The sequence below is a fragment of the Grampus griseus genome, assembly GCF_964374135.1.
Source record: "Grampus griseus genome assembly, chromosome: 7".
NCBI classification, from domain to species: domain Eukaryota; kingdom Metazoa; phylum Chordata; class Mammalia; order Artiodactyla; family Delphinidae; genus Grampus; species Grampus griseus.
In genome coordinates, this window is record NC_139001.1 from 4,401,522 (window position 1) to 4,421,670 (window position 20,149).

At 45.8% G+C, this 20,149-nt stretch overlaps 1 protein-coding gene across 1 annotated transcript in view; it reads left to right on the forward strand.

Annotated features, from left to right (window-relative positions):
• DRC11 (dynein regulatory complex subunit 11) overlaps nt 1-20,149 on the forward strand; it is a gene marked incomplete at both ends in the record, with an annotated part of 160,145 nt that overhangs the window by 137,620 nt on the left and 2,376 nt on the right. The window contains 2 exons of the mRNA XM_082657936.1: nt 6,921-7,098; nt 14,426-14,664. Coding sequence (XP_082514062.1) covers nt 6,921-7,098; nt 14,426-14,664 — 417 coding nt within the window. The remainder of the gene's footprint in view (nt 1-6,920; nt 7,099-14,425; nt 14,665-20,149) is intronic.

A 20,149-nucleotide genomic window follows, 5' to 3' on the forward strand; every position in this document is an offset into this window, starting at 1 on the left:
GAGCCCTACCCACGTGACAGTAGGGCCTCCACGAGGGAAGCGCTGGCTGGGTTGGAGCTGGCCGCAGAAAAGCAAATGGAAACTGCTGCATGGGTGTCAGACACTAATTTGAAATCGCCCCCAATAATAAGGTGGTGTGGAGCTGGCAGGTCCAGCGGTGGGGGCGGCTGAGGAGGTTGCCAGGTGATGGGGAGGATGTCGGCTGACATGATGGATGAGCACACCAGTCTCATGCATAATGGACGCGGCTCTGAACCGGTACAGGGGTGGCCCAAGTGCAGAAGAGTGTTGGCTGAATATACTCACCTTTCATTTCCATCCCCTCCTAATGGGACTCGCCATCAGTGAAGATATCACTCTGGACGCGGCCCAGGATCAACATTTGTTATCCAAACAGGCTAATTAAGTTCAGTCATCCCTGCCATTGTCAGGAGACGCAGACAGCAATAGCATCTCCTGCCTCAGAACAGGCAGGGCTGCACCACTGTCACCATGGCAACCAGGCTGCTGGGGATGGGCTCAGACCTTGCAAGTATGTGTCTGCCCCCACAGAGTAGTAGTCTCCAGTCTCACCAGGTTAACTGTGTGAGGTAGGGGTCAGTCCTTCCTCCACCGGTCTTTGGGCAGCTCCATGTGCACCCCACACACGCCCCAGTCGCCCCTACCACCTTGCATTATTCTCCGTCAAGCTTCTTAAAAGACTCTTCTCACCATCCCCGCTCACTCTTCAATCCACCACTGTCCACTCGATGCTCTGCAGCTCCATGGAAACTGCTCTCACAAATTTCTTTGAAATCCATTTCGCCAGTGGGCCCCAGCTTGTAAAACAAGCTCTGTCCTCCCTCAGCCCCCGTAGCCTTCTCCTGGTCTCCTCGCACCCCGCCAACACTTTCTTCTGTGTCTCCTCCGTGCACTTCCACCTACCCCTTAAATACACGGGTGCTCACTGAGATTCCATCTCAGGCCCACAGACCTTTTTGCTCTCCTCGCCCTCCTTGGGCGCCAGCTTATCAAATCACCCGTAAGCCAACGAGTGCCCCACTCCATCCCCAGCCCGCAGCTCTCCCCTGAGGCTCGGGTGCAGTCACCCGGCATCACCCAGAATCACCCCTGGGATACCTCCCCCACGGTGCTGCCGACTCAGGCAGGGCCTGTCCCAACTCCTCCTCCATCACCACCTACCACATGACCCTGCCCCTCCTCCTGCCTTTTCAAAGGGTTACGTTTTTAGTAGAACAACTTTTCATAAGAGAGCTTTGGATCCACCCTGGTAAAGTGAATTCTGAGTATCTCCAGACGCTCCAAGCCTTGTCTAAACGCAGTGGGTTTTTCCCTGGCACAGGTGTAGATACTCCTGTAAGGAATATTCTTCCAGAATCTCAGCAGAGGCCTTTCCTCAGTGGCCTGAGGCCCAGAGGCACCTCCTCAGAGATGAGCAACTGACGCCTTATCATCCAGTGCAGTGGAAACTGGGGGAGATTTTTACACCGTCATTTTCAGCCCCATTGGCAATATTGCTTGTTTCCTTCAAATCATAAAGCCCCCGTTTTTCTGACTCTCCCCTTTAGAAACCTTTCTCTTCAATAGAGCAGACCTAGCATTGATTTCCTACCAGCACTTATATTTCAAGCACCTGTCAGACAGACACATTATGCCGTATACTCCTCATGGCATCCCTCAGGTTAGGACCTATGATTATTCCCATTTCTCAGATGCAGGGACTAAGGCTCAGAGAAGTTGAGTAACCTGCCCAAGGTCACACGTCTATTAAGAGCAGAACCAAGACTGAGATCAGATCTGTCTGACCCAAAGCCCGTGCACTGAACCATTTGCTACGTCATCTGCCTGTTATTGTGGAGTTTGTTCCTTGAGCTTTTCATTTTTGCACAGAGCCCGACCCCTGAGGGAAGTTCAGTAGCAAAGTCAAGCCCCACCAAACATGCCTCCCTATCCTAGGCCGCCCAGAGTCATGGGTCTGAGCAAAGGCAGGTTTCTGCAAAGACCTGGGGTAGGGGTTGGGGAGCTGCCCCTTCGAGAGCAGGTTTCCATCCTCATGCCCATTTCCAGGATTTCAGGGTCATCCCTCTCCTGTGCTTTGCCCTCTTTTAAGCTCCTCTGTTGTCCCCAACCCCCATTCATGCTTCCTGGGTGGAGTCCTGCAGGGCCATTGTTCCCTTCTGATGGAGCCAGGCAGCCTCTGGACTTCCGTGAGGGCAGGAGGAAGGGATCAGAAGCTGCCTGGTGATCTGGCTTCAGGCCCAGCCTGTGAGATTTATTTTGCTGTAAAAATCCCATCTCTTTCTCTGCTGTGAGTTACATTACAAAACGTCCCTTTAAACTGAATCCAACAACACAGAAGAAGGATTATACACCATGACCAAGTGGGATTTATCCCAGGCTTAACATCCAAAAATCAATTAATGTAATATACTATATCATTAAAAATAAAGGACAGAAACCACACCATCTTCTCAACAGATGCAGAAAAAGCATTTGACAAAATACAACACCCCTTCATGATTAAAAAAATAGAAAGAAAAGGAAACTTCCTCAGTCTAATAAAAAAATCCACAGCTGACATCATCCTTAATGGTAAAAGACTGGATGTTTTCCCCTTAAGAGCACCTCTTCTATCCAACATTATATTGCAGGTTCTCACCAGGGCAATCAGGGAAGAAAATTAAGTAAGGCATCCATATTGAAAAGGAAGAAATACAACTATATTTGCAGATGACATGATCTTGTATACAGAAAATCCTAAGGAATTCACTAAAGCAGTATTAGAACTAATAAACTAGTTCGGCAAGGTCGCAGGATAGGATACAAGATCAATATACAAAAAGCAACGTTTCTATACACTGGCAAGGAAGAGATTAAATTTAGAATTAAGAAAACAATTCCAATTGTAATAACATCCAAAAAATAGGAATAAACTTAACAAAAGAAGTGCAAGACTTCTACTCCTCTGAAGACTCTACTCTGAAGACTTCTACTCTGAAGACTCTACTCTGAAGACTACAAAACATTGTTGAAAGAAGTCAACGAAGACCTCGATAAATAGAAAGATACATCATACTCATGGATTGAAAAACTTATTGTTAAGATGGCAAGAATCCCCACATTGATCGACAGATTCAACACAATCCCCATCAAAATTCCAGCGACCTTAGTTGCAGAAATTGACAAGCTGATCCTAAAATCCATATGGAAATTCAAAGGACCCAGAATAGCCAAAACAATCTTGAAAAAGAACGGAGTTGGAGAACTCACACTTCCCAGTTTCCAAACTCACCGTAAAGCTGCAGCAATCAGGACAGTGTGGTACTGGCCTAAGGAGAGACATATGGGCCAATGGAATAGAACTGGTCCAGAAATAAACCCTCACATTTACAAAACAATTGCCTTTTTGGACAGAAGTGTCAAGACAATTCAATGGAGAAAGAATAGCCTTTTCAACACATGCTTCTAGGACAATTGGATTGCCACATGAAAAAGAATGAAGTTGGACCCCTATCTCACACAGTTAGCCAACAATGCACCACAGACCTAAAAGCAAGAGCAAAAACTATGAAAGCCTTAGAAGAAAATAGAGACATAACTCTTTGTGACCTTGGATTAAGCAATGGTGTCTTGGATACAATATCAGGAGCACAAGCAACAGAAGAAGACTTAAACTGAACTCATCAAAACTGAAAACTTTTTGCTGTAAAAGACATCAACAAGAAAGTGAAAAGACGGCTCAGAATGGGAGAAAATATTTGCAAGTCATTAATCTGACGAGGGACCTGTATCTAGAAAATATAAATGACTCTTACAACTCAATATTAAAAAGACAAGTAACCTTGGGCTTCCCTGGTGGCGCAGTGGTTGAGAGTCCGCCTGCCAATGCAGGGGACACGGGTTCGCGCCCCGGTCCAGGAGGATCCCACGTGCCGCGGAGCGGCTGGGCCCGTGAGCCATGGCCGCCGAGCCTGTGCGTCCGGAGCCTGTGCTCCGCAACGGGAGAGGCCACAACGGCGAGAGGCCCGCGTACCGCAAAAAAAAAAAAAAAAAGACAAGTAACCCAATTTAAAAAATGGGCAAGGGATCTGAATACACGTCTTTCCAAAGAAGGTACATATGGCCATTAAGCACGTGAAAAGATGCTAATAACATCTTTAGCCTCCAGGGAAGTAAAAGTCAAAACCACAATCCAATACCACTTCACACCCACCAGGTTGGCTAAATAAAAGGAAAAAATAAGAAAAACAGTAACAAGTGTTGGTAAGGGTCCAGAGAAACTTAAATCTGCTCTCTGCTAGGATTGTAAAACGGTGCAGACGCTTTAGAAAACAGTCTGGCATTTCTTTAAAAGGTTAGACAGAGAGTAACCATAAGACCTAGCAATTCAATTCCTCTGTACGTACCCAAGAGATACGAAAACATTAGTCCATACAAATCTTATACACAAATGTTCATAGCAGCGTTATTCACAACAGCCAAAAAGCGTAAGAAAAACAAATGTCCATCAGCTGATGAGTAGATAAGTAAAATGGGGCATAACCGTACAATGGATACCGTTCCGCAATTAAAATGAAGTCCTAAAACACGCCACAACATGGGGGAATCTCGAAAATGTTACCCTGAATGAAAGAAGCCACACACACACATACAGACACATATGGAATGATTCTATTTATGAAATATCCATAAGAGACACATCTGTGGAGACAGAAAGTAGATTAGTGATTGCCTAGGATTGCAGAAGGAGGTTGGGGGAAATGGGCAGTGACTGCGACGGGTGGGGTCTTTTGGGGGCAACAAACATGAAAACGTTCTAAAATTAATTGTGGTGATGGTTGCACAACTCTGTGAATATACTAAAAACAATCATACATTTTATTTTTTTAATATTTTAATTTTATTGGTGAATCATACGTTTTAAATAGGTGAATTATATGGTATGTGAATTACATCTCAATAAAGCTGATCTATACCATGATAATGATATAAACATAATAATAGATAACATAATATAACAATAATAGATATTTGAAGTCTCCTTTGCAGCCCTCAATCGCTATAGGCCCCTAAACAGGAAGGGAATTGGGGGTGGGGCAAGCAAGGCCCCACACACATCCCCTCTGAAAGGCAGGGTCCCCAGAGCAGAGGCAGGAGCAAGGCTGTGGAGTCACTAACTCCGTGCTGGCAGCTGGGGACCGGCTCATGAACTCTGGGTCTCGGATGTCCCTTGGTCTCCTTGTGCCTCAGGCCAGCATCTCCGGAGTGAGGGTGAGAACGGGTCCCTCTCCTGGGGTGGCTGCGAGGATAAGGTGAGAAGGTTCATGTCAGGCACCGGGCAAGACCCCTGGAACACAGGAAGCATGCAGTCGATGCTACCAGTACCATGGAAGCAGCCTGGGCGTAAGAAGTAATGAGTGAGGCTGACAGGCCGGGAAGTAACAAGCTGTGCTGTCCTGGGAGGTCAAGGCAAGCCCCCAACCTCTTGCCTCATTGGAGCCAAAAGTTTCTGCAACTTCCCACTGGGCTTTCCTCCGAACGGCCCCTCGGCCCGACGTCTCGCTCTTTTCTCATCCAGTATTTTCCCTGCACCCCGTCAATCCAGACATGGAACTGGGCCTTTCTGTTGGTCAAACAAAAGGAAGGAGGAAGGGGCACAACACTGGGCCCCCTGCATGGCCACAGCCCCTTGCCTCCCCCTTCCCTCCCCGGCATCACCCACCCAGCTCACACCCGCCCTGCAGACCACACTCCTAACACCACCCTCCCTCCCTCTGCCCAGCAGGCTGCCGTGCCAGGTCTGACTCCCAATTCCACGGGGCAGCCAAAGGGCCTCCCAGGGAACAGATTCCCCAGCACACGAGTGTCCTTGTCCCAAAGGCCCTGCAGCCGTGCACAGCTCTGTCACCCCCGTGCCTCCAGTTTCCTGCCATTCGCGTTTATTCTCGAGCGTGGAATTTATCCCACGCCCACTCCCTTCCCTAGATGTTACCAGCCCCTTCCTGGAGGCAGACGTGCGGGGCTGTCTTCCGGCCAGGTGTGCAGGACACACAGGGCCAAGCAACAGGCGACCTCATCTCTATAGGGTAGCTCACATGTGCTGGGGCGGTTCCAGGAAAGCCCCAGGATAGGTGGGATCTTTAACTCTCTGGCTCAATTGCCCCTGAGCCAAAGGGGAGCAAAAAAGGCCCAGATTGTTCTTGGGTGTCTCTGTGAAGGCCCCCCCATCACCCCTAGCCGCTTCCTCTTCTCTTGCTGCACTAGTTGTGGTTGATTTAAAGCCCATGCGTTGCCATGGCAACGTGGCCAAATCTGACATGCCCCCCACCCCGCCCAGAGGCCAGAAGTTATCCTCCCTCAGGTACCTCAAGTCTTACTCCTGTCCCTCATTAGTGCTGTGATTATACTGAAATAATACAGGTTCAAACTACACCCAAACTGCTTCAGAGAGAAGTTTCACACTCTTATGTAACCAGCTGTTTTCAGATCTGAGATCCAAGACCTTGGTCCTCGTCGTCACAGCCGTCAGCAAAGGAAATCTTGAGTTCGCCTTCAAAACAGCTCAGAGGAACACACTGGAAACCAATTCTCAATCCCAGCCAGTTTCCTTCCGCTTGGAAATCCGCCCTGTTTCCCATTCTTAGGGTTAAGATGCTGGTACGTTCGGTCAGGTGCTTCCTTCCTTCCCCCTTTCCAAATCGGAACACCAGATTTAAGGAAAGGAAGAGCCAGCAGTTCAGACCATGCAAACCAGGAACCACGTCCCGAGACCCGACCCAGAACAAACTCTAAGAAAGTGTGTTTGGGCATCACTTTTTAACAAATGTATGCCACAGTGCATCCAACGCTATATTTTCTTTTGTTCTTGATTCTTTTTTTCTATGTGTGGGCTTATTTTTTCCCCTCTCTCTTCCTCCCAGATGGAACCTAAGCGCCTGAAAAAACAGCTTCCCAAAATCCTGAAGCTCCTGAAACCAGATGACAGGATTCTGATTGTGGGGACAACACAGCGACCTTTTGACGCTGAACTTCAACCTCTTTGCAAAGTTTATCAAAAAATTATTTTGGTTCCCAGACCAGACTATGCTTCCAGATATGGCAAGTACCCCTCACCCCTTCCAGTATGCAGTAACCAAAGCTGGGCCGTCCGGTGTGGGCTTGCAGGCATGTGGGCTTGAACCAGGAGGGTGGCCTTCGTCACCCAGTGACCATCAGAAGGTGATGTAAGTCCCAGTGCCCCAGGAAATCAGCGAACTCCAAGCCATAAACATAAACACCAGGTCCCAAGAGCAACAGATCTCTGTTTTGTTGTTAATGTAATTCTTTTTACCCAAGACAAAAGGAAACAGGACAGGGATTATTATTTTGAGCCCTGAAGGAGACAAAAGCCCCTGTGGGTAAGAATTTTCCTTTTGACAGGTGGATTAGGGTCACTCAGCTTGTCCCCGCGGCGGTGATGTCTTTCCCGTGCAAAAGCATTCTTTTCACCTGGTCGATTTTTTTTTTCCAGGCTCAAAATACCAGTCCAAGGGAATGTTGATTTACTTAAACACTACATACAACAAGAGCTTACTTTTTTTCCATTTTTTCCCTTGGATAGACAGATTCAAAATCACTTCTTTTGAAACCTGTTTTTAAATGGGAACAATACAAAAAAGTGACCCTGGGAGGCAGTGCAGTGAAATTGGGAAGAGCCGTGGCACGTGGGTTCTGACGAGCCCTGGTTCTGATCCTGGCTGTCCCGCCGAATAGCTGATGACCTTGAGAAGTAGGCTGACATTCTGAGCCTCCATTTTCTCAGCTCTAAAGTAGGAGAACTGTTCAGTTCCCAGGGCTGTGGTGACCCTTATATGAGATGGCTAGAATGCCCAGCACCATCTCAGCTCCCGGAGAGGACGGGTGGAGGGGGAGAAGGCGGTGATGGGGGCGTGGAGGAGGAATATTTAAATGGAAGGTCAGTAAATGGCCCAGGGAGCCGGCAGTGGTGCCGGTGGTGGTTTCCATTATCGATTGCTGTGTGACAGACCTCCCCAGTGGCTTGAAACCATAAAGTACGCCTCTCATGATTCTGAGGGGCCACTGGGCTCAGTGGGGGCGTTCTCCCCAAGGTGTTTCATGATGGCGCAGTAAATGGCGGCTGGGACTCCAGCCATCTGAAGACTGGACAGGGCTGGACATCCAAGACCATTCCCTCCATGACTGTGCTGTTGCTGGCTGTCAGCTGGGAGCTCAGCTGGGGCTGGTGATCAGACCTCCTCTACCCGGCCCCTCCCCGTGACCTTCCACTGCACGGCAGCTAGGTCCCCAGGGGGAACATCCTAAGGGCAAACGTTTCAAGAGGTTCAGGCAGAAGCTGGAAGGATCCTTGTGACCCAGCTGCAGAAGTCACACAGAGTCACTTTCACCACATTCTACTGGTCAAGAGAAAGTCACAGGCCAGCCCAAGTTCAAGGACAGTGGACTACACAGCATGTGAATACCAAAGGTGCGACTCATTGAGGGGTCGTCCCGGCCGCCCATGGTAGTGGTGGTGGTGGTAGATTTGGTTTAGAGATGATGATGGTGCTGTTGGAAATGGCGGTGATGGTGACCACAGCCTGGAAGTGGTGGAGATGCTGGTGGTCATGACCGCAGCCTGGAAGTGATGGAGATGCTGGTGGTCATGACCGCAGCCTGGGGGTGATGGAGATGCTGGTGGTCATGACCACAGCCTGGGGGTGATGGAGATGATGGTGGTCGTGACCGCAGCCTGGTGGTGATGGAGATAGCGGTGGTCATGACCACAGCCTGGTGGTGATGGAGATGATGGTGGTCATGGTGGCGGTCATGGTAGAGGAGATGGCGGTAGCGATGACCTGGTAGCCATGGTGCATTGCTGATAATAATAAAAACTATTAGGTCAGACTTGGTTTCTATTCATCCTTCATTAGTCACAATAGCGCCACCAAAACAGAGAGGATATATGGTCCTTTCTGGTTGATCTTAAGTTCCTGGTCAGTGTGATTTGCTAGAAGAACAACCCTTTACTCCCCATATATTATAAACTCTTAGCTTATTAGCCACTCCGTTTGCAATATGCATTCGTTTCTGTCTTGATAAAGTGTGATCATAATCACAATGTTATATGCAAAGCACAGGAAGACTTTGGGCGCAGTTATTTCTCCACCCATCTAGGGACTTCTCCATCTTCTGGGGCCTGCAAGCCCTCCCCTGGATCCTTTGCAACCAGCCAGCATCAAAGGAAAAGAAAGAAAGGTAGTATAAATGATCTCTCAGGAGATTTAGGGACCAGACTGAGGAGGGGCCAACAGTTCTTCTAGCCACATTGGCCAGAATGCCTCACGAGGCCCCACCAGGGTTCAAGGGGCAGGGATGTGTAGTTTAGCCAAGGAAGGAGTCGGCACAGAGATGGGTGTGCACCAGCGTTCTCTGCCCACTGCAGAGGATTCCACGCTCCTGGCTTCATCAGGGCTTTCCCACTCCCGTGCCCCTTGGTTAGATTCTCTGTGTCTCTCTGTCTCTCTCTGTCTCTCTCTCTCTCTCTGTATTGTATATATATTTTAAGCTATCTTAATGGAATAAGGTAGAGTATTATTAATTTTCAGGGCCTAGAACATTATTCTTGACTTTGAACAGTTTCGATTGTCTGACAAAACCATAGGCCCTTTCGAAATGAAGCTATTGATGTATAACAAGGACAGGTGTGTTCTTTTGATAAAGTGCCAGGCCTCTCTAGGGACTCAGATCACAAGACAGATTCCAACTTGAATCCCCTCACGGCAGCATCATGGGAGAAGAAGGAGGAAGCATCCCTTCACCGGTGGGCGGATGATAAACCTGCAGCAGTGGTCATCTTGGGCCCAGGGCTCTGTCCACTCAACCACATGTGTCTCACATATTTCTTTCTCGGTGGGTGATTTGTTCAGGCTCCCATTCTCGCCAACATCATAAATGCTGCCCAGCGTTTCCTCCAGTGACCTTGAAGTTACCATAGCCACAGTGGCTGGGACATCTATCTTAAAGAAAGACTATTCCTGTCTTTGCAATGATCAAAAACGGTCTCTTGGGCTTCCCTGGTGGCGCAGTGGTTGAGAGTCCGCCTGCCGATGCAGGGCACGTGGGTTCGTGCCTCGGTCCGGGAGGATCCCTCATGCCGCGGAGCGGCTGGGCCCGTGAGCCATGGCCGCTGAGCCTGCGCATCCGGAGCCTGTGCTCCGCAATGGGAGAGACCACAACAGTGAGAGGCCCGTGTACAAAAAAAAAAAAAACGGTCTCTTGCATCCTGTAAAGCCTGGGCTGCAGATCCATAACTTGGGCCCTTGCTTGTCCACCTGTCTGCTGGCAGCCGAGGACCAAAGGTGCATGGGACACTCGACCCAACTTCTCAGATTCTCCAGGCGGTGTGGGGGAGTGACAGGGCTGAGAAGAGAAGGGCAGATCAGCCAGAGGAAACGCGGTCCTTGAGGTTTACCAAATATAATTCAATAGCTACCTGCTTTCCCCAAATCAAGCGGTTTCCTTCAAAATGTCTCTGCAAAGAAAATCCACCCCCAGGTTGATTAATGCCATGTCTAGTCCCCAGAAATCCCTTTGGGCTTCCTTCTCTCCACGTTCCTCATGCCTCCTCCTGTCTCTCTTCCCTGGGGTCTGCTCCGCTAATAACCCGATTCATCACAGGCCCCCCACCTTAGACCCTGTGTCTGCTCGGAGGGGTCCAGCCCATGTCTTTCTTTTTTTTTTTTTTTTAACATCTTTATTGGGGTATAACTGCTTTACAATGCTGTGTTAGTTTCTGCTTTATAACAAAGTGAATCAGCTATACATACACATACATTCCCATATCTCCTCCCTGTTGCGTCTTCCACCCTCCCTATCCCACCCCTCCAGGTGGTCACAAAGCACCGAGCTGATCTCCCTGTGCTATGCGGCTGCTTCCCACTAGCTATCTATTTTACATTTGGTAGTGTATTTATGTCCATGCCACTCTCTCACTTCGCCCCAGCTTACCCTTCCCCCTCCCTGTGTCCTCAAGTCCATCCTCTACGTCTGCATCTTTATTCCTGTCCAGCCCCTAGGTTCATTAGAACCTTTTTTTTTTTTTTTAGATTACATATATATGCGTTAGCATACAGTATTTGTTTTTCTCTTTCTGACTTACTTCACTCTGTATGACAGACTCTAGGTCCATCCACCTCACTACAAATAACTCAATTTCGTTTCTTTTTCTGGAATTCTAGACTGCGGAGGCCAGAAGCTTATCCCAATCACATTATTCACCCTCTTGTGCTTTTGCAAAATCCCAAATAAAAATGAATTTTAAGAGACTGTGTCATCTCAAGCACTAGCCAGGATAGAATCAATTGGGAATGCCAAAAGCAGAGAAGGGGCCCCGAAGACCAGATTCCTTTCAGCCTAAAGAAGGGGAAGGGGATGGAGATTAGTCTGAAGAACTGAAGAGCCCTCTACATCCGAGAAAGGAAGGTAAAACACGGCAGCAGGTCCAGAGAGCCCCTCAGCTGCCTTGAACCGTTTTGTAGCCCTGGCCTCTGGTCCTCACGGCCACGCCCGTTGCCAGTCCCCAAGCCTGTTGTGCTTTTGTGCCCACCACCACCCCCTCCCCCGCTGGACCAAAGGCTTGGCAGCCTGCTCGTGGCTCCAGTACAGGCTGTGGGGCTCCCACTGCAATGAACCACCAGGCTAGAGCTCCCTCCACGCCTGAATCCCCTCTTTGCCCCAGAGCAGCTATTTAAGGGCCAAGAACCCATGATCCGGTGGCTTTGTACAAGCAATAGAAGCTGTTCTTTTAAAGGCTAGTAAGTCTAGTTCATCAGACATGAGAAGGGAGTCAAGCCTGATTCTCTCTCCCCTTCTCTGGATCTGGAGATGGCTGGGGGCAAGTGGGCAAGTCCCACCGCAGCTGTGACTGCACCACCATTGAAAAATGATGAGCTTGGGGAAGTCATCAATGTTTCAGGTATTTTGACGAAGCTTGACCAAGACTTTACACGAATGTCATACACGTTCATTGTCAGTAGGGTGTTTACATGCCCACACTAGACCAGAGTAATTGTCGTTTTTTGCATCACTATTTTTTTATTGGAGTATCGTTATCTACAATATCGTGTTAGTTTCAGGTATACAGCACAGTGATTCAGCTGTACGTATATATGTAGATTCTTTTCCCTTATATGTTTTTACAAAATACTGAGTAGAGGTCCCTGTGCTATACAGTAAGTCCTTGTCGGCTATCTGCTTTATATATAGTCGTGTGTATCTGTTAAGCCCGACGTCTGCATCACTATTACTGCATCTTTACTCGCAGGGATTTTTGTGTTAAAATACAGGGAGGCTGTGACTTTCATAGCTTAACAGGGAGGCACGGGAGAGCTGATCTTTGTCACTGGGAAGCCCTTGGTCCTCACTGTTTGTCCCCTCCACGCTGCAGGTAGGAATTTCACCCACGGGTGCCCACGTCTGAAGCTGCTCTGGGTTCCCAGCCTGGGGTATCTACCAGGTCCCCAGGTTTAGGGGTTCTCACCAGTGACTGTCCCATAAAACGTGTTCCCTTCTCAGGACCCAGAGTCACCACTCAGACCTGTTTGCACGGCTTCTAGATGTTATGAATGAGGACAGGAGACAGACGAGATCCCAAGGGATGGTGTCATCTGGTGGTTGTTGTTGCTGTGTGTTTTTACCACGGGCTGTGTCTCCTGATGTCTAACTCTACAGCAGTTGTATTTAGATAAGGGTAATCCTCCCCTGTTCCAATCTGTCTTTTACACAGATATGCTTAGAAATACTCTAGTTTATTTTGTGTTAGCGTTTATAATTGATGTTTGACTGAGCATTAGGAAACTTTGGTACCAAGTGGAATGACTTGATAGTAATAAAATTACAGAAATAACAGTAATAAAGCTACAGGAGAGAAAGTGTCCACCATACGCCAGAAGAGTTTCTTCCAAGTGATTTGTACACATTCTTGCCCTTATTTCTCATAGCAGCTTGAGAAGTAAATCTTTCTACTCCCACTTTTACCTTAGATGGGTTCAGGTTCAAATAAACCCACCAAGGAAGTAGCAGTGTAGACGCAGGAGGAAGATGTTGCTTTAGGCAAATTTGGGGGCCCCCGTGGCCCTTGCTGGTCTCACTGCAGCTCTCATCCCTTGATGGCTAACCTTCCACCGTTGGAAGATACCACAGGCCCCATGATAACATGCACCCCTTCCCAGCAACTCAGCTCACCTTGGGGCCAAGGATCTCCTGCCAAGGAGGACAGTGGAGGCACATTGTTGGAATAACTCGTGGCCCCAAAAGCCAGACTCTGATGTGGGTCCTAGTTACGTTCCAAGTCATTCTATCCCTTGACAGTCATTGGACCTTTTCATCTCATCAGGTACTTTTGGATCAATGTAGTTGGATGCTGCAGTCACGTCACACACCTGACAGTGCTCAGATCATGCAGTAAATCTTCAGTGTTTAAACACTGTTTCAAATATTCCTCAAAGAAGGTCAAAATGCTCTAGAGACATCTGGCCAGATCTTCTCAGTACCGCGGCTGGTTCTGATACGGAAGGCCTTACCCTGTCTGCATCCTTCCTCACTGTCTGGATGGGTAGAACTAAACACACCACAGCAAGTCTCATTTATTTCCCTGGAGCCTCTCTTGACAGAATAGACATAGTTCTCAAAGTGTAATCTCGTCTCAAATGTTGTATGGAAGACCATCCTATCTCTAAGGTTACGTAAACATCAGGGATAATTTCATAATTCATCTTCACAGCATCCCTGTGTTCTAAGTGAAATCTCCCGGTCACCCCAGGTCCCACTGACCCACACAACAACAGGATACCCACCTGGTAGATCTGTTAATCTGTGCTGTTTTTCCATTGTTGGGGGCAGAGAATAAAGGGTCCAGTTGCTCTGTCTAATAGGACGTGTGGGACAGTGTCTTACACCCAATGGGAACCGAGCCCTGCCATGGCTGATAGAAATTGGACTCTGCGTTCCAATTCCACGCATAAAAATCATGTAAGAAATGAACTTTATAGCTCAAAGAAGTCCGACTCCTACTTAGCCAAATGCCATAGACACCCACGTAAATTTCCAATGTTGGAAGATTTTGAACATCTTTGAAGGTACCACCCTAAAACTATACTGACCCTAGTTTAATTTTTCCCTGTCAATTCAAGGGGCTCGTAGTCTGCAGACCTCAGGGCCATCCACACGCATCCCTTATGCTTGAAAATCCCTTGGGGCAGAGCATTTGGTCAGGTGGCTTCCTGCTCATTTGAATTACAAATCAGAGCAGACCTCCTGTGTTCTCCTTTCTTGGTGAGCCACCGCTTTGTCCTGGGAACTGGGTCAATGCTGCTTTCTCTGTGGTGACTCCTGTCCTCTGTCTTTTCCATCACTTTGGATACAACAGTTTTGTGGAAAGAAATCATTCAGCGCCACGGCGGAGTCATCACCGGTGCCCTGAGTGTCAGTTGCTTGGCAAAGATCACCGACGGCTTCACCCAGGGCCACATCGTCCAGGTGGTGAAGGAGGTGCTCACGGAGCGCAGAATCCGGCAGCAATCTCACAAGCCGCTCACCGCCCTCGAGTTCATCCCGCCTCTCACCAGCATGAGTCCCGTCTACCAAGAGGAAGAAGAGAGCTTTAAGGTAAACGCAACGCCTACCTGGCCAGGTCCTAGCAGCAAACACTTGTCACGTCACCTCCTCCCTCCAGTCCCCCGGGATTCATGCATTTGGACTCTACCATACCCAGTAAAATTTAGAAACTCGAAATTTGGGGACCACAGTATTTTTCTGGCCTTAGCAGTAAAGCACATCTTCCAAATTTTAGGAAAATTGTGATCCATGACCTTATAAATGAACAGCCAAATTGCAGAACTGAGTAGCAGCTTCAAAACCATTGGATTTGCACACACACACACACACACACACACACACACACACACACACACACACCTCTCTTGGTTCTCACTGGTTTTTACTTCATAATTCACATAATGGAACAAGTTTTGCATGGAAAAAACCAGTCCCTAAACAGTGTACTTCCAGCCAATGCTGCTTTTGCTCCATATTTGCCCTGGTACACGTCATCTTCTAGTACACTTGCGATAGGAAATCACAAGAAAATTCGCCAACATTTAGTTTTCGTTTTTTTTTTTTTTTTTTTTTTTTTTTGCAGTACACGGGCCTCTCACTGTTGTGGCCTCTCCCGTTGCGGAGCACAGGCTCCGGACGCGCAGGCTCAGCGGCCACGGCTCATGGGCCCAGCCGCTCCGCGGCATGTGGGATCCTCCCGGACCGTGGCACAAACCCGCATCCCCTGCATCGGCAGGTGGACTCCCAACCACTGCGCCACCAGGGAAGCCCTAGTTTTTGTATTTTTGAACACACTCTGATATGTTCACGGAACTTTTTAGATCTGGAGGAAGCTTTGAGAATTAACTCTTCATATCCCTCGATATGGGAGGAAAAGAACTAGCCAAGAGTGCTGTGCCTTTTCCAGGTACAATGAGTTTTAGAGCCTTCGTCCCCAAGGCCCAGGCCAGCAGGCAACCCCTCCAAATCCTTTGAATAAGCATGAGTACAGTTGTGTTCTCTTTCTGAACCTAAAGGTAGTTTTCTTGGCCAACTGGGAAAAAAGGGGAGGAGAACTGTATACATGCAATTATATCCACCACCATCTTAGCCATGCAGTCACCGGAAAGAGAGTTGTAATTCCCGTTCAAGCCTCTTGTCTCTGAAAGCCTGCTTGGGATCAGGAAAATTCCCTCTATGAAGTGTCACTTTTCCACCAACTCTAGAAACTGTTTCCCCTCTGCTTTGCTGCTGATGCTTCAATGAAGGTTGAAAATAGTCTCAATACTGATCCCCAAAATAATGATCTGCACAAGGGTTGCACAAGTGGTTGATCTTGATCTTGATCTGCATGAGTAGTTTCATTAGGTCCCATTTGTTTATTTTTGTTTTTATTTCTGTTTCTCTAGGAGATGGGTCAGAAAGGATCCTGCTGTGATTTATGTCATAGAGTGTTCTGCCACTGTTTTCCTCTAAGGGTTTTATAGTGTCTGGCCTTATATTTAGGTTTTTCATCCACTTTGCGTTTATTTTTGTGTGTGGTGTTAGGGAGTGTTCTAATTTCATTCTTTTACATGTAGCTGTCTGTTTTTCCCAGAAACATTTATTGAAGGGGTGTCTTTTCTCTATTGTATATTCTTGCCTCTTGCCTCCTTTATCAAAAATAAGGTAACCATACGTGCATGGGTTTATGTCTGGGCTTTCTATCCTGTTCCAGTGATCTATATTTCTGTTTTTGTGCCAGTACCATACTGTCTTGATTACTGTAGCTTTGTAGTATAGTCTGAAGTCAGGGAGCCTGATTCCTCCAGCTCCGTTTTTCTTTCTCAAGATGGCTTTGGCTATTCGGGGTCTTTTGTGTTTCCATACAAATTGTGAAATTTTTTGTTCTAGTTCTGTGAAAACTGCCATTGGTAGTTTGATAGGGATTGCACTGAATCTGTAGATTGCTTTGGGTAGTAGAGTCATTTTCACAATGTTGATTCTTCCAATCCAAGAACATGTTATATCTCTCCATGTGTTTGTTTCAGCTTTAATTTCTTTCATCGTGTCTTATAGTTTTCTGCATACAGGTCTTTTGTCTCCTTAGATTTATTTATTCTAGGTAGATTTATTCCTAGGTATTTTATTCTTTATCTTGCAGGGGTAAATGGGAGTGTTTTCTTAATTTCTCTTTCAGATTTTTCATCATTAGTGTATATGAATGCAAGAGATTTCTGTGGATTAATTTTATATCCTGCTACTATAACAAATTCATTGATTAGCTCTAGTAGTTTTCTGGTAGCATCTTTAGGATTCTCTATGTATAGTATCATGTCATCTGCAAACAGTGACAGCTTTACTTCTTCTTTTCTGATTTGGATTCCTTTTATTTATTTTTCTTCTCTGATTGCTGTGGCTAAAACCTTCCAAAACTATGTTGAATAAGAGAGGTGAGAGTGGACAACCTTGTCTTGTTCCTGATCTTCGAGGAAATGGTTTCAATTTTTCACGATTGAGAATGATGTTGGCTGTGGATTTGTCATATATGGCCTTTATTATGTTGAGGTAGGTTCCCTCTATGCCTACTTTCTGGAGGGTTTTTATTATAAATGGGTGTTGAATTTTGTCAAAAGCTTTTTCTGCATCTATTGAGATGATCATATGGTTTTTCTCCTTCAGTCTCTTAGTATGGTTTATCACATTGATTGACTTGCATATATTGAAGAATTCTTGCATTCCTGGAATAAACCCCACTTGATCATGGTGTATGATCCTTTTAATGTGCTGTTGGATTCTGTTTGCTAGTATTTTGTTGAGGATTTTTGCATCTATGTTCATCAGTGATATTGGCCTGTAGTTTTCTTTCTTTGTGACATCTTTGTCTGGTTTTCGTGTCAGGGAGATGGTGGCCTCATAGAATGAGTTTGGGAGTGTTCCTCTCCCTGCTATATTTTGGAAGAGTTTGAGAAGGATAGGTGTTAGCTCTTCTCTAAGTGTTTGATAGAATTCTCCTGTGAAGCCATCTGGTCCTGGGCTTTGATTTGTTGGAAGATTTTTAATCACAGTCTCAATTTCAGTGCTTATGATTCGTCTGTTTATATTTTTTATTTCTTTCTGGTTCAGTCTTGGAAGGTTGTGCTTTTCTAAGAATTTGTCCATTTCTTCCAGGTTGTCCATTTTATTGGCATATAGTTGCTTGTAGTAATCTCTCATGATCCTTTGTATTTCTGCACTGTCAGTTGTTGCTTCTCCTTTTTCATTTCTAATTCTACTAATTTGAGTCTTCTCCCTTTTTTTCTTGATGAGTCTGGCTAATGGTTTATCAATTTTGTTTACCTTCTCAAAGAACCAGCTTTTAGCTTTATTGATCTTTGCTATTGTTTCCTTCATTTCTTTTTCATTTATTTCTGATCTGATCTTTATGATTTCTTTCCTTTTGCTAACTGTGTGGGTTTTTTGTTCTTCTTTCTCTAATTACTTTAGGGGTAACTTTCGGATATTTATTTAAGATGTTTTCTGTTTCTTGAGGTAGGATTGTATTGCTATAAACTTCCCTCTTAGAACTGCTTTTGCTGCATCCCATAGGTTTTGGGTCATCGTGTTTTCATTGTCATTTGTTTCTAGGTATTTTTTGATTTCCTCTTTGATTTCTTCAGTGATCTCTTGCTTATTTAGTAGTGTATTGTTTAGCCTCCATGTGTTTGTATTTTTTACAGATTTTTTCCTGTAATTGATGTCTAGCCTCATAGCATTGTGGTCAGAAAAGATACTTGATACGATTTCAATTTTCTTAAATTTACCAAGGCTTGATTTGTGACCCAAGATATGATCTGTCCTGGAGAATGTTCCATGAGCACTTGAGAAGAAAGTGTATCCTGTTGTTTTTGGATGGAATGTCCTATAAATATCAATTAAGTCCATCTTGTTTAATGTATCATTTAAAGCTTGTGTTTCCTTACTTATTTTCATTTTGGATGATCTTTCAATTGGTCAAAGTGGGGTGTTAAAGTCCCCTACTATGATTGTGTTACTGTTGATTTCTTCTTTTATGTCCCCTTTTATAAAAGGGGAAATAATTGTCTACCTAAAATTTGTATCCAGCTAAACTAACATCCAAGAGATTGGAAAAAATAAAGATACTTTAAGACACACAAAGATTGAGATAGTGTCCTACTCACTTAGCATTTGCCTTATGTATTGAGGTGCTCCTATGTTGGGTGCATAAATATTTACAATTGTTATATCTTCTTCTTGATAGATTCCTTGACCATTATGTAGTGTCCTTCTTTGTCTCTTGTAATAGTCTTTATTTGAAAGTCTATTTTGTCTGATATGAGAATTGTCACTCCAACTTTCTTTTGATTTCCATTTGCATGGAGTATCATTTTCCATCCCCTCACTTTCAGTCTGTATGTGTCCCTAGGTCTGAAGTGGGTCTCTTGTAGACAGCATATGTATGGGTCTTGTTTTTGTATCCATTCAGCCAGTCTATGTCTTTTGGTTGGAGCATTTAATCCATTTACATTTAAGGTAGTTATCTATATGTATATTCCTATTACCATTTTCTTAATTGTTTTGGGTTTGTTATTGTAGGTCTTCTTCTCTTGTGTTTCCTGCCAAGAGAAGTTCCTTTAGCATTTGTTGTACAGCTGAATTTGGTGGTGCTGAATTCTCTTAGCTTTTGCTTGTCTGTAAAGGTTTTTATTTCTCCATCGAATCTGAATGAGATCCTTGCTGGGTAGAGTAATCTTGGTTGTAGGATTTTCCCCTTCATCAATTTAAATATGTCCTGCCACTCCCTTCTGGCTTGCAGAGTTTCTGCTGACCCCACATCCATTTCTGCTTCCTGTCATATCTCCAGGACTTGGCACAGTGCCTGGTCCCACCTAGATGTTCAGTTAACTTGTTTAGCGGTAAATGGATTGAGCAGATGGATAGAAGGAATGAAACTGTCACTCTGCTGAGTAATGTGATTCCATGGCTGTAGTTGCTGGTAATCAGGTCTATCATTTTCACCCTGAGAAATTTCACCCAGCTGCGCTTCTGACAACATGTCAGACTAGGGTCTTGCAGATTCTCCAAACACATGTACCTGCACAATGGACATGATGGAGAAGATATTGAATGATAATGATGTAATAGTTTTAATAGTGTTAGCTAATACTTATGACTACTTATGTGCCAGGCACCCTATTAACTCAGTTAGACCACACCATTTACCCTATTTTGCAGATGGGGAAACTGAGTTATAATGAGGTGTAGTAGGCAGAATATTGGCTCCCCAAAGAGATCTACATCTGGGTCCCTGGCACCTGGGCCTATGTTAGGTTACATGGCAAAGGGGAATTAAGGTTTCAGATGGAATAAGTTTGCTAATCAGCTGACCTTAAGACAGATTACCCTGAATTATCCTTATGAGTCCAGTGTAATCATAAAAGTTAGAAGAGGGCACAAGAAGAGAAACCAGAGAAATGGCAGTGTGAGGAATCATTGAGACTCCAGGTAGCACAACACTGCTAGCTCGAAGCTAGAGATGGGGCCACAAGCCAGGATAGCCGGTGGCCTCTGGAAACTA